The 15,260-nt window shown below is 42.3% G+C and overlaps 1 protein-coding gene across 2 annotated transcripts in view; it reads right to left on the bottom strand.

Annotated features, from left to right (window-relative positions):
• Window positions 1–15,260, bottom strand: part of plekha5 (pleckstrin homology domain containing, family A member 5) — a 271,083-nt gene that overhangs the window by 65,335 nt on the left and 190,488 nt on the right. For both annotated transcript variants that reach the window (XM_084050252.1, XM_084050253.1), the window contains exons 8-10: window positions 11,744–11,848; window positions 8,527–8,599; window positions 1,958–2,058 (exon numbers count right to left, since the gene is read on the bottom strand). In XM_084050252.1, coding sequence (XP_083906378.1) covers window positions 1,958–2,058; window positions 8,527–8,599; window positions 11,744–11,848 — 279 coding nt within the window. The remainder of the gene's footprint in view (window positions 1–1,957; window positions 2,059–8,526; window positions 8,600–11,743; window positions 11,849–15,260) is intronic.

Here is a 15,260-nt window from a genome sequence, read left to right as displayed (position 1 = left end):
AGTGAAAGAGAAGGGAGAATGAAGAGTCATAGGGAGCTTTGTGTATGCCCGAAGGAAGTCTTTGGTGTGTGTGTGGTGTGTGTGTGTGTGTGTGTGTGTGTATGTGTGTGTGTGTGTGTGTGTGTGTGTGTGTGTGTGTGTGTGTGAGAGAGAGAGTGAGAGACAGTGGGTGCTTTTGGCTATGTGTATGTTGTCCTTGCCTGCTGTTATGTGTCCCCATTTTAGTGTGTGTGTGTGTGTGTGTGTGTGTGTGTGTGTGTGTGTGTGTGTGTGTGCGCGCGCGCGCGCGCGCACGCACACACACACACACACACACACACACACACACACACACACACACACACACACACACACACACACACACACACACACACACACACACACACACACACACACACACACACACACACACACACACACACACACACACACACACACACACACACACACACACACATATTTGCTCGTGCAGTAACACACAAGCTCCCACTGTATGTCTTCAAGGCAGTTTGAGCTGTCTCTCATGACCTTAGTAAAGGTAAAGCTTCACAAACAAGGATCACAGAGAGGTGATGCACAAACAAATGAGTGTATGCACACATGTGAATGCATGTGGCCGTGCATATATGAGCACGAGTGAATGTTGCTGTGGGGGAAATTGAACTGTTCAAACCCATTTTTCCAACATTTGTAAAACATATTCATTGTTTATGACAATTCCAAATGATAATATATGTACTGTAACTGTTTCACATTATTTGAATAGCCAGCATTAACACATATCTGTTACCCTGCCTTGAAGCGTAACAGTTTATGATCAAAGTACCAAAAAAAGGCAAGGGCTCAGTATACAATCCTTCTAATAGAACCCACGGCAAGGGCCATGGAGTGGCACTCAGCATTGTGAGGGCTTTGAGCCGGGTCTCACAGCTCACCAGTAATCCAACCGGGTCCACACTTGGTACAAATATCGCTCAGTACTCTGGCAAGGACCTAAGCTGCTTCCAACACCTTCAATGTACTTACACGTTGTACAATTTGTATGAAAGTTCAGTATTACGTCCCATTTTTGCCCTCTATGCCCGCCCTACTGCGCAGGCACACCTTCTTCTTTTCATGTAGTCTCCGCCATATTGGATGCTTTACGACACATTGCTGTATAACGCAGTATAACGCAATTTGTATTATCTTATTATTTACACTGCCCACCCAAATTATCCCCTATTTTCCGTTCTATGACTCAGCCACCGTTGGTTGGCACAAAACCCTCTCTCAGAGTGTTGTCCAGCTCTTCAGCACTTATATCCTCTACTCCAGATGTCTTCAACCGGGGGTCCGGGACCCCTTGGGGGTCCTCAGAGCTACTATAGGGGGTCCGCCAAATCTTTGTGTGTTTTTTTGTTTTTTTACATTAACCACTTTGAACCCTAGCATCCCCATTCTGAGGGGAACATTAGCCGAAAATAGCCGATCTACAAGCTCATAACGCCTCGCAGCGCGAGGCGTTATGAGCTTGTAGATCGGCTATTTTTGGCAAAGAGGTATAGAGGTGTAGAGGGGAAAAAGAGAAAAAAATGTTTAAACTGAAACACAATACAATATAGAGGGGGTCCCTGCTTCATCACTCTCTCAGCTAGGGGGTCCTTGGGCTGAAAAGGTTGAAGACCCCTGCTCTACTCTCAATAACCTCCTAGCTGCGTCCAGCATACTGTATAAAGTAATGGGATCACAGGAAAAGACATCACTGGGCCGTCGGACACGCAGAGTCAAACGGCAACACTTACGTTTTCTTAGATTTCTCTAGATTTAGTTGACTAAAATCGTATGATATTTAGTCAACTAAAACTAGACTAAACCAAAACATTTCAAATGACTAAATTAACTAAATGAAAATGTGCTGTCAAAATGAACACTGCATCACTGATGGAGAACAAAAGGAGGGTGCAGGTGTGTTCACCTTGAAAGCGTACTTCCTGCTGATGTGGTCATCCACGGACAGCATGGAAACGTGGAAGCTGGGCAGGAGGATGCTTCCCAGGATGCCTTCCTCTTTGTCATCTGCACCACAGAGGAAGAAGAGAGGTCAGCGTGGTGTCAGAGGCGTGCTATAACAGGTGCTACAACACAAGAGGGGCTGATGCACAGGCGTCATTTCAAAACAAACAAAAAACAAAAGGAAGAATTCGAAAAAATGTCAATCTACAAGCTCACAACGCATTGTGAGCTTTTTTTTTTTGACAATAATAATATTAAAATGTATACCAATCCTACAAGAACATGCCCACAATAGGGACACCAGGTTGAAAGTGGTTAATGAATCAATGAATCAATGAATCAATCAATCAATCAATCAATCAATCAATCAATCAATCAATCAATCAATCAATCAATCAATAAATGAATGGTTGCAGACAAGAAAATATGTGTCATTGTGTCTATAACGTGTGTCTGATCTAAAAATCGGATTGATCTGCAAAACAAAACTGTGGAGAGAAAATATGCATAAAATATAAAAAAATATAATATAAATACATTTGTGGTTATTTTTGGGATTGGGACTGGGACTTGGATGATGGAAGCCACTGACGCCTAACCAAACACAGTGACATTGATGTTGGAAAAAGCCGTTACAACTGTAGTCATTTGAGACTTGTGGTAAGAAGGGTAGTCTAAAACAAGACAGGGTCTGATAACAGTATGGCATCACTGTGTAAGAGTAGTCTAAAACAAGACAGGATCCAATAACAGTCAGAGGCATCACTGTGGATCATCATGTTGATGATGTCATATTGCTGACATCAGACTTGCTCAAATATGGAGGGATAGCAAGAATCTGAGATTATGAATATCCAAAATTTGACAAAATTCAGGCACCAGTGGTGTAAAGTAACTAAGTACATTTACTCAAGTATAATTATGAGGTATTTTTACTTACTGGAGTATGCACGCACGCACGCACGCACGCACGCAAATCACCAAATGTGAAAAACATTTGGGGGATTGACTTCCTTATCCTGCAACAGAATGTCTGTAACGTGTGTTCGTGGCGTTGTCCAGAGAACTTGGATGAGAGTTAAGTCGTGCCTTTGACTTTGAGAACATGCCGGTGTGTTTATCTACATCCAGGGTGTGATGTCTGGCAAACCCTAACAGGATGATTGAACAAACTCTGCCAAGGCTTATCAGAGCGTGACAGAAAGAGAGAGAGAGAGAGAGAGAGAGAGAGAGAGGGGAGGTGGAAAAAGATTGAGATGACTGGACATATTGGTTGTGTATATCGTTGTTGTCGGGCGGAAACCTTGTACTGTATGTTCAAAATCGTTACTTTTCAGGAAATGGAGAGAAACAACCTGTGTGTTCCAATGAATCCAATGTAGTTATTATTTAGACACGAGCACTTGTTAATACTTTTCATTGGTTAAACATCTATCTATACTATGATTCACAGAATCTGTATGTGTGTGTGTGTGTCTGTCTGTCACACTCGGAAAGCTTCGACCGAGCTGTCTCAAACTTGGCGTGTGTCTCATTATGACCCTGAAGTGTGCCGTGTTGATTTTGACAGCAAATTCAGTTTTAGTCATAGTCTTTTGAATAAAATTCTGCTTAGTTTTTGTCACATTTTAGTCATCTGAAAAGTTTTAGTTTTAGTTTAGTTTTAGTCAACTAAATCTACAGTTTTTCAAATGTATTTTTGCGCGGGCCATGATGGCATCGAAATGGCTGATTTTCACTCAGCTGCATGCCCAAAATAGCCGATCTACAATCTCACAACGCGACGTGATGCGTTGAGATCTACAATCGCTATTAGCAACGCTATCTCACAACGCGTCGCAGCGCGGCGCGTTGTGAGATAGCGTTGCTAATAGCGTTGCTATTTTCACGTTGCTATTTTCAGAGCGCAACACCAGAGCGCAACCAAACATAAAATGACTTGTTTTTTAGTTCTACTGGACCTCTTCTCCACTAGTCCCTCCCTAACATTTTAGTCTAGTTTTCATTTGTCGACAGAATTGATCGTAGCTTAGTTTTTATTTCGTTTTTATTTCGTTTTCGTCAGTGAAAAAAGGTAGAAGACGAACATTTTTCGTCATAGTTTTAGTCGACGAAATCAACACTGCGTCCGACCGAGCCGTCTCAAACTTGCCGTGTGTCTCTCATTATGACCCTGAAGTGTGCGTTGCCGAATGGCAGGTCGGACGGACCAACGGTTTCCGAGAACAGAAAGACCACGATCTGTCAGCCCGAGGGTCTGAGAGAAAGATGCAGTGTTTGGGAGACTGCATGCATCGGCTTCCCGATTGGCCAAACCCAAACCGCCGGCTTCACGGATTGACGTCACGTCACGCTTGTGCCGTTAAGTCAGTATAAATCCCTGATTGGCTAACCCGACTCATCACCTTAACTGATTGGACGAGGTTTCGGCCCGACAGTGACCGATTAATCCTTAGTCTCCACTTGTCAGTGGTCCACGGTACAGGACAGAGACGGAGTGGCTGAAGACAAAAGGTTCACCCTTTTGGGGGTTTTGTTGAAAGCCAAACAGACACAAAGCACAAAAGACGAAGACATCTGCTCCGTCGTTACATAAAACGCTTCAAGAGTGAAGCCAGATTTACACTTGAGTCGTGCACATAGACTGTAAAAAAGAATGGACCACACAAAGCCACACCATTGGTTTCTACAGACCGTAAATGAAGCCGATTGTTCAGGAATTTCAAGTCCGCCATCTTTCTATATCGCGGATAATCGCGTCATATCCTGCACAATGCAACCAGACCAATATTGGAGCGGGGGCGGGGAATGAATTCTATTGGTTGTGTAGCTTGTCAATGAAATCATCCCGCCCCTCCTAGAGCATAACCTACTTTATCGCCATAATTTACCAAAATGCATATCATGATGATTGAAAGAAGACTTTAAACTAGCGACTGGACGCATATAGTATTTATGACAATGTTTATTAAGGTAAGAAAATCAAGTCTAAAGTTCATCAAAAACCCATCCACTTGCATTGAGAGAAATTCGAAGCGAAACTACAGGCCATGTCACTTGAACACTTCCTATACACGAATCCACGGAGCGCTGCCCTGCGCGCAGCCATTGCTGCGGTGTCAACGCTCCGCGGACGCGACACCGCACCAATGGCCGCCTACAGGCAGCTACAGGCAGCGCGTCTGTCTATATAGACTCAATTTACAACTCTCAAGCTGGTCCCTTCATGTCATGCAACTAAAATAGCAGATCTACAAGCTCACAACTTCTCCCGTGAGCGCCACGTCCCGAGCTTGTAGATCTGCTCATTTCCAGTGTGCGATACAGGCGCGCAGTGAGCGCATACCGAGCCCCGAAACCCCCACCGATCAAGTCAATATGTACTAATAACAACACTACGCTTATCAAGCCACAGTGCTTACGGCTGCAACATTCCTGTAGCCCCTCGCTGCGCTTACTGTACCGAGACGCTCCTTTGATCAGAACAAGCGGTCTGAAAGACACGGCGAGATGCAAACACGCCGCACTGACTGCGGCAAAAACCTACACCACAGCCTCAAGTGGAGCCCGGCTGTTTGCTCTAACCAAGCTGCTATGCAAGCTGCTATGCAAGCTTTTCTCCCCCATAATATCTGCTGATGAATTATTGAGGTAGAGTCAGAGAGAGAGAGAGAGAGAGAGAGAGAGAGAGACGCAGACAGAGACAGGCAGCAGAGGAAGAGGAACACAGATTTGTTGTTTTCAAGCTATTGTACTGGATTTAACCCATTAAGACCTGAGGCCGATTCTACAAAATGTCTTCTAAATCCTAACAGCTTTTTGAAAAACTATATGTTGCTATATAAGTGGTTCTCAAACTTTTCCATGTCAAGTCAAGGACCCCCAAAATGATATGCATTTGGCCGTGGACCCCCATCTCAAAAGATTGTGTTCAAGGGACCCCCAGAAGCAAAGATTTGATTTACAAAATGTTCTTTTAAAAAAATATATATATATACAAAACAATAAATATATAAGATTTGGAAAAATGTTCTCTATTTTTCAAAAATAAAAAAAATAGCAGATTGGCCAAAGAAATCTAAAATGACACAGACGCGTTCCCGGTCTTAATGGGTTAAAAGAAATTCAATATAATCGACAATCAGGAAATATGTTTCCTTTTTTTATTTATAACATCTTTGAAAACCACATGATATGCATTTTGTTTGCTTCCTCAGTAGCTGCCAGGCCCCCTGAGGAATGGCTGTGGAAAGCGGACGCTATGGATTGATCCATCACCGGGTTGAACTAAAAGACGTTTGTTTTTGTGGGTTGAGCACGTTGGTTCTTCAACATTGTACTGGATTCACAAAGATCTCTGGGCTGGTCCAGAAATGTAGTTCAGTCAGATAACTCACGAATAGATTGAACCATTATAGACCGAATAGATTGAACCAATATTATAGAATGAGAATAAAAGTGTGGATGATCTTGGCGTTCAGGCCCTGCTACATTTTTCTCCCTGCTCAGCACAATTTAGACTACCTTCATTAACCATTAACCCATTAAGACCTGGAACTGTGTCATTTTTAGATTTGAGCTAAAAAGCATTATTTTACACTTTGGGCTATTCAAAAATAGCAGATCTACAAGCTCGTAGCGCGGCACCGAGTGCCGCGCTACGAGCTTGTAGATCTGCTATTTTTGAAAAATCGTGAAAATGTGTGCAAATCTTTGAATATATACATTTTTAAAGCAAACATTTTTAACTCAAATCGTTGCTTCTGGGGGGTCCCTGGAACAAAATATTTTGATGGGGGTCTGCGGCCAAATACATTTTGGGGGTCCTTGACATGAAAAAGATTGAACACCACTGATATAGAAACATACGTTTTTCAGAATACTGAGATTTAGGAGACATGTAGAATCGGCTTCAGGTCTCAATGGGTTAAGAGCAGGGAGATACTGTAGATATATAATAACAACCTGTTGAAGACCCCCGATCTACGCCACAGGTGTGAGTGACAGCAGCCAAAGTGAGAGTGAGGTGAATGAGAGTGAAACCGATGGAGAAAAGGTTGTTATCAGGAAACCAAGCACGTCACTGTACTTTCTGAGGACCCCCCGCCCCCCGCCTCTCTCTCTCTCTCTCTCTCTCTCCCCGCTCATCTCTGGTTTGCTAAGCCAATAAACATCCAATTCTCCTCCGGGTGCATCATGAAAAAAACGCTGCTGATTGCGCTCAGGGAGCGCTTAATTTGCCAATTTTATGGAGATGGGAAAAACTCTCCGGGATTTACGAGAGATGAGCCAGGGCTAAAGAAAAATCGAAAAAAGAGAAAAAAAAGTGGAGGTGGTTAATGAGTACGCTGGAGGGGACGTTGGACCTGCAGCAGCGTACTCATTACCACCTGAGTCGTCTCAAAACAAGAGTAATACTGCAATGTAGAAATAGTCTGTTACAAGTAAAAGTCCGGAATTCAAAATGTACTTGAGTAAAAGTATAAAAGTATTGGTATCAAAATGAACTTAAAGTACCAAACGTAGAAAGTACCCAGTTTCACAAGTTTCCAATGCGCATACACACACCAGCCTTCATTCATTAATGTTCTCTCCAGGCTATCTCTCATTAATGCGGAGCGGGACCGTCCCGCTCCGCATTAATGAGAGACTCGGACCGTCGGGCGGGCGGTGTCCCGTCCCAGTCTCACTGGGAAATGGAAATAGCCTACATGACTGCTTTATTTTAGTGTAACTCGAACGCCCACTGCTCGGTATGGGTTAAACAAATTAATATACAAACGTATTCCTTTCATGGCGATGTGATTGGTATCATAATATGTCATTCATGTAGGCTACAAGCCTATGTGACCGCTACGGTACGGATTACATGAAAAACATAGCTGGGCGGGCGTGTGTGTGTGTGTGTGTGTGTGAGAGAGAGAGAGAGAGAGAGAGAGGGGCGTGTGCGTGTGCGTGTGCGTGTGTGGCGAGCGCGGGAAACTCTTTCTTATTGGCTTTTCATGATGTCTTCTTTGGTCGTATTCTGGTTCTTCAATCTTCATGTCGTAAAATCGGGGCGTTTTGAGAATATTTAAGGGCGTGTTATTTAAATGACGCTCGTTTTCAGACGTGAGATTTATAAAGGCTGGGACCAAATGTACGCTCGGATCAGCTGTGTAGGATGCGTTGATAAATGTGACTTCGACGTTGGTGTACGGCCGAATATATGGAAAGATATACGCCGGTTTATACGCTGCGTTGATAAATGAGGGCCAGTATGTTTTGTATAACAATCAAAATCTACAAAGTAACTAGTAACTCAGTTTTCAAATAATTGCAGTGGAGTAAATGTACAATATTTGCTTTGTACTTAGTTACTTTGCACCATGGCAATCATAAAATCCCCGTCCTAAAATGTTGATGTCCAAGTGTAATAATACAACACTGTGTGCGTGCGTGTGTGCGTGCATGCGTACATGCGTGCGTGCGTGCGTGCGTGCGTGCGTGCGTGCGTGCGTGCGTGCGTGCGTGCGTGTTTTAGCACCTCACCTCGGTAATAGAAGAGGCACATGTCCGACAGAACAAACCACCTCTTTTTCCATAGCTTCATGCCTGCACTGTCCTGTTGGAGTGACACAACACATGACGTCAGTCAGACAGACAGACAGACAGACAGACAGACAGACAGACAGACAGACAAAATAGTCAAACAAATAAGTGGTTAACATGTCTGAAAAACACAATGGCGCATGCATGTGTGTGACTGTGTACACACACGTGCGCAAGTGCATGACCGCTATATGTTTATCTGGCTTTCTCTCTTTCGCACCAAATGTCTAATCTCATGCACATAGCTGCTGCTTTGTGGACCGACCGCAGTGTTACCACATTTGTGACTATAACCCTACAGTATGTCTAACCTTGTGTACATGCTGGGTTATGCCGTGTGTCTATATGTAGATATCTTACATTTGTGCCTATCCATGACATGTTTCTATTTACTGTTTGATTGCTTTTTCTCCTTGCTCTATCCTTGCCCCCCACCAAAAAATCCCCAACAATACAATTAAATCAAATGATACCTTACTTACATGAAAATGGGAGCATTATACAAACATTACATCGGCTTACTTGAACTATTGCCATAATCAGAGTATAGTCGATAATCTGATTATTGTGTGCATTATTGTAGTAACTTTTGACATCAGTCAAAGGGTAATGAATAACACTTTCACTCCTTTCGTCTTCTCACACATTCTTTCACTCTTTATTTATTTATTTTTTAAAAACCTCATCTTCTTCCCCTCCTCTCGTGTCATATTTCTTTCTTTCCTCATATTGGGTGTCTCTGACTTGCCTCTCCTTCATGCGGCTTCTATTAGCCAGCTTAAATCTCCTCCCCTGAGACAAATTGCTCTGTTTTATCTCTTAATAACTCGGTGACAAATTTGCTTTTCTCCTGCTTGGGGCGATGGTTTTCCTCCTTTGTTCTCTGTACTGTGCTCCGACCCCGCTCCCTCTGCCGCGGTAATGACTGCGGCTTTTCATGCCCGCCCGCCCGCCCGCCCGCCCGCTCGCTACAACCGCAACAATAACAAGTTCAGCACAGTTTACTCGCTCTGCCGTTGCCACTGATATTGTCAAGCGATTGTACAGATATAATGGACTGTAAAGGGGAATATCGTTGCTGTCGGGAGGAAACCTTGTATGTCCCAAAAAACGTTACATTTTAGGACGGGGAAGAACCCCCCGGATCCAATGTAGTTCTTATTTACGGTAGTCACAAGCAAGAAATATGGAGATACGAGGTTTCTGCCAAAAGGTAAAAAAGTTGAAATATGGAGATGCAAGGTTTCTGGCTGCCAGGTAGTCGCAGCCTTTCCTTTTGAGGCAACGGCCAGCCTTGGCAGGGGTGGTGTGTGTGTGTGTGTGTGTGTGTGTGTGTGTGTGTGTGTGTGTGTGTGTGTGTGTGTGTGTGTGTGTGTGTGTGTGTGTGTGTGTGTTGTGTGTGTCTTTTCTCCCCTCTGTGTGTTAATAAGCATGTGTATCTAAATTAGCTGTATCTGGTTTGACCATAATGTAACCTTCTTCCCGATCAGTGTTTGGATCTATTACGTATATGCGCTTCGTGTGCAGATCCAAATAGAAGAATTCAAATGTGTGTGTGTGTGTGTGTGCGGGGGGGGGGGGGGGGGGGGGGTTATTCAGAGTGTGAAGTACGAATCAATGCCCGCTCTCAGCCTGAATGCAGCGAGCCAGACAAGATGCAGGGATAGGAGACAGAGGATATCGACATCAGCTTTTGTCCGCTGTTGGAAACTGTAGCGGTGGCCAACATGCCCCATAATGGGGTTGTCTTCCAGGGGGACCAGGCGCCGCTTTGCAAGGTCCAGCCACCCGATTGACAAATTGACCCGCGGTGCAAGTTGGCAGGGAGAGGAAATTGCTCAACTTTGCATCGAGCGGGGTGGTTGGGAAGTTAATAAGCAAAAGCAGCCTGAGCCCACGGGCTGGATCGGCATGGTGTTCGGTCAAGCCGAGCCTGACGGTGCAAACGGCGTTGTTCTGGAGTTCCAAAGGGTTTTGGACAGCAAGCGTTTGATGTCGTGTCTCCAAAACAGTTCCCATTGAGACCTGAAGCCGACTCTATATGTCTCCTAAATCTCAACAGTATTCTCAAAAGCGTATGTTTCTATATCAGTGGTGCTCAATCTTTTTTATGTCAAGGACCCCCAAAATTATATGTATTTGGCCGCGGACCCCCATCAAAATATGTTGTTCCAGGGACCCCCAGAGGCAACGATTTGAGTTAAAAATGTTCGCTTTGAAAATATATATATTCAAAGATTTGCACACATTTTCACGATTTTTCAAAAATAGCAGATCTACAAGCTCATAGCTTGTAGATCTGCTATTTTTGAATAGCCCAAAGTGTAAAATAATGCTTTTTAGCTCAAATCTAAAAATGACACAGTTTCAGGTCTTAATGGGTTAAAACCATTTGCGAGGCGCTGTGAGCTTGCAGATCAGCTACTTTCACTACTTTTGTGCGACACTGTTGTATGATAAGTTACGGAGATGCAAGGTTTCTGCCGGTCAGCAACGATTATGTTCCTCTAGTCTGGGCGGACAATGTGTTCCCTGTGGATCTGCCATGTGGATTTTCTTTTAGCTGTGAAGTTTCTGCACTAGTTTTTTGTTTGTTTTTGCACCTTATATAATCCGATAGCACATACATACTGCTGCTGTACGCTGCTATGTGGACCTGCCAATGTGTTACCACTTTCACACACACTTTCTTATGCTTAACCTCATGTGCATACTGTATCTGTTGGTCTTAAGCTATGCTTATGGAGATATCCAGATTTTGTATGTTCTCTTTGACGTTATTCTTTTCGCCCTGCCCTCCCTGGAGCTTAAAAATTGGTAATATTGCATAATGTATTTTTGTAAGTTAGGGTCCCCGGCGAAACACCAAATTGTTCTTTTGGGTCTCAGCTGAAAACGTCTCGGAACCAATATGCCCTAATAACAAAAAAACTCCAACACAGCATTCACCATGACAGCAAAGGTACCTCTTCTGAAACCCACGCGCACGCACGCACGCACGCACGCACACGCACACACACACACACACACACACACACACACACACACACACACACACACACACTCTGTTCTCTCCCGTGGTATGAAAAGAAAATTGCAGGAACACTGTCAATGCCTCACGCATGAAAGGAAAAAGCCTAAAGCTGCTCTCCCGTACCTGTTTGTATAGCCAGTTGCTCTTTACGGCCGGTGCATTGGGGTTTCTCTTGATGGAATTGGACCTCTTTCCAAAGTTGTGAACCTTTTTGGAAGACCTGGAGGGCTGCAGAAACACACAGACAAATAATGTTCATGTGAGCAAAACGTAGACGTAGCACAGATAGTTCTGGATGCAGTAACACTGGACTTTTACAGCATGGGTCTATAGCCAACAATGGCATTTGCCAATAATTACCTCATCGCTGATGAGGTAATTGGTGAGGCAATTTACTGAATTTTACTGAAGTCTGCAGAACTTAAAGGTTCCATTGCGGTCAAACATGGGAAAAAATATACCCACAGCATTTAAGTATTAACTTCAAAATGTCAACAGCCCAATAAATACTCAAATAAAGCTGAATATATGGACTCAAGAATAGAACACAAGCAACAGTAAAACATAACTACTGTGGTGTTTAAAACAAACATTTTAGCATAGGTAATTGTTTAAATGTTTATAAAAGGTACAGCACTGGAGAAAATAAATCTGACAAAATGATGGAAAAGGAACATAAAGCCGTCACCATGTTCATCAATACATTTTAACCACTTACGGTATATACTTTGATGTATGACGAATCGCGAAAATCGTCGATTTGCTATTTTTACTATTTATTTTTACATCTATTTATTGAAAAATGTACACAAATGCATATATTGGGGAATGAGGGCAAAAATATATGCATATTTTTTTTAACCAAAATTGAAAAACCCTGATGCCTGTATGAGTCATCTAAGTGGCTATTTGTACAGCGTCTGCCTGGATGCTTTCTGTGTGATTTTCAGACAGATCAACACACTGTGTTATTTCTATTGAAAACATTCACTCTGTACATTATCTCTGATTGTCACAGCAAACCATAGCCAGAGTGGTTGATAACGCTTTATTTATGCTGCCTCGCTACCTCATACAGTCTTTATCCAGTGGTGGAAGAAGTACTCTGATCTTTTACTTAACCCATTAAGACCGGGAACGCATCTGTGTCATTCTAGATTTCTTTGGCTATAACATTTTTTATAGATCTACAAGCTCATAGCGCAGCACCGAGTACCGCGCTATGAGCTTGTAGATCTGCTATCTTTGAAAAATCGTGAAAATTTGTGCAAATCTTTGAATATATATTTTTTTAAAGCGAACATTTTTGACTAAAATCTTTGCTTCTGGGGGTCCCTGGAACAATATATTTTGAGATGGGGGTCCGCGGCCAAATATATATAATTTTGGGGGCCCTTGACATGAAAAAGTTTGAGAACCACTGATATTATAGAAACATAGGGTTTTTCCAAAAAACTGTTAGGATTTAGAAGACATTTTGTAGAATCGGCCTCAGGCCTTAATGGGTTAAGTAAAAGCAGCATTACCACAATGTAAAAATACTCTGTCACAAGTAAAGGGCTTGTGTTCAAAATGTTACATGAGTAAAAGTACAAAATCTGCATCAAAATAACACTTAAAGTACCAAAGGTAAAAGTACTCATTATTGTCAAAATCTTTTAAATATAGCTGATATACAAGCATTGTGACTCACTGTGAGAACTTGTAGATCGGCTATTTTTGAATAGTCGAAGTATGAAATATAGTGTTTAATGTATGTTTTGTAATAATAATCTAAATATATAACGTAACTTGTGACTAATGTTGTCATATAATTGTTGTGGAGTGAAAAGTACAATTATTATTATATTATATCTCTTATATCTCAGAGGTAGCCTCGCGTGGCCAGACAATATCACACGACACACTGCGTGGATATTAGTCTGGTCCCTATCAACGATAGATTTTTTTCCAAGGGGCGGTTACAAAAAGATCCAAACGGACTCTATTGGTTAGACCTAAACCAATCAGAGCAGTGCTTCCTTGTACGAACGAATCAGAGCAGTGCTTCCTTGTACGTCATTGCTCCAAATAAGGTGATAAGCCCGCCCATACTGGGCCCTGATTGGTCCCACACAACCCCTGCGGGAGAGAAATAAATTCTCTATGGAGGGGGGCCAGACCTAATCTGCCGAGGGCTAAAGTGCATGCAATTTTGCAAAGGCAGATTCGTCTGGAGCCAGGCTATCTCAGAGGCATAATTATATGCCTCTGAGATAGTAGAAACAAAAATGACAGAAAATTGGAAATACTCAAGTAAAGTAAAAAAAAAAGTACAATAAAGTACGCGTACTTAGTCACTTTCCACCACAGTCTTTATCTAAATGCACTCTTTGTGGCTGGAAGTGTGTGGGTGTGTGCCTGCAGTTTTCTGGTATGTTCCGTGCACAACAGACCCACACCGCTGTACCGTTAGCTCGGCCATAAATAATGGCGGCTCATGAATACATAACAAAATGTACGCTGTTATACTTTCTTTTGGTCAGTGTAAGCAGAAGTGTGTCATCACTTATTTATAAAGCACATAACTTTCATTTTGATCTAAGCATGCATATTTATCCTGCCTGCTTCATTATTAATAGACGAGACGTCTCTGTCGGTGTGGAAACCTCGTACAGTACAGTGCGTCCAAGACGGTAACCTTTCGGTATTCAAAGTCAAAAACAGCAAAAGTAGCAGATCTGCTTCGCGCCGCGGTTCGAGCTTGCGGATCTGCTGCTTTTGATGCTTTTGTGTGACGCTGTCAGTGGTGGGAAAAGTACTTAAATGTTTTAGTTAAAGTAAAAGTATCAATACTGCCTTGTAGAAATGCTCTGTCGCAAGTAAAAGTCCGGAATTCAAATTTGACTTGAGTAAAAGTACAAAAGTATTGTTATCAAAATGTACTTCAAAGTATGAAAAGTAGAAAGAACTCATTAGGCAGAAAGTTTTCAAATGTATAAAATGAATACAAAATATTTTGAAAATAGCAGATCTACAAGCTCACAATGCGTCGCATCGCGACGCATTGTGAGCTTGCAGATCGGCTATTTTCAAATGGCCGAAATGTATATAGGGCTGAAGTGGTTAATGTATGTTTTGTGATGATAATAAAAAAACAAAGTAACTAGTAACTAGTTTTCAAATAATTGTAGTGGAGTAAAATACAATACTTGCCTCTGAGATGTAGTGGGAGTAGAAATAAAAGTATTGGAAATTGGAAATACTCCAGTAAAGTACAAATACCTCAAAATTGTACTTAAAGGACAACTTTGTTTTTTTACAACCAAGGTTTATGTTTTAGATTGTAATTAAAGTAAATAAAAGATGAGTGTTAAAAAAATTAAATTTACTGCTTTCTATAGTTTTAGCAATTTTCACAATCTTTTTTACAGTGTTTTCACAGTGGGCGGGGGCATTCTGTCCGGTGGCTAAATATGTATTTTTTTAACACATTAACCCGGCGTTTTCTTTATTATCATTTACAGTAGCTCTTCTAGCCCCCAATAACTCATATCTGGCCATCTCAGACAGCCGGACCTTTTTTATTGTGTAAAAAAGGCATATTTAGCCACCGGACAGAATGCCCCCGCCCACTGTAAAAAATATCGCAAAAAATGCT

This window comes from Gymnoscopelus microlampas (genome assembly GCF_963454915.1).
Source record: "Gymnoscopelus microlampas genome assembly, chromosome: 23".
NCBI lineage: Eukaryota > Metazoa > Chordata > Actinopteri > Myctophiformes > Myctophidae > Gymnoscopelus > Gymnoscopelus microlampas.
Note: the sequence above shows the minus strand (reverse complement) of the source record. Positions and strands in the feature narration are given on the sequence as shown.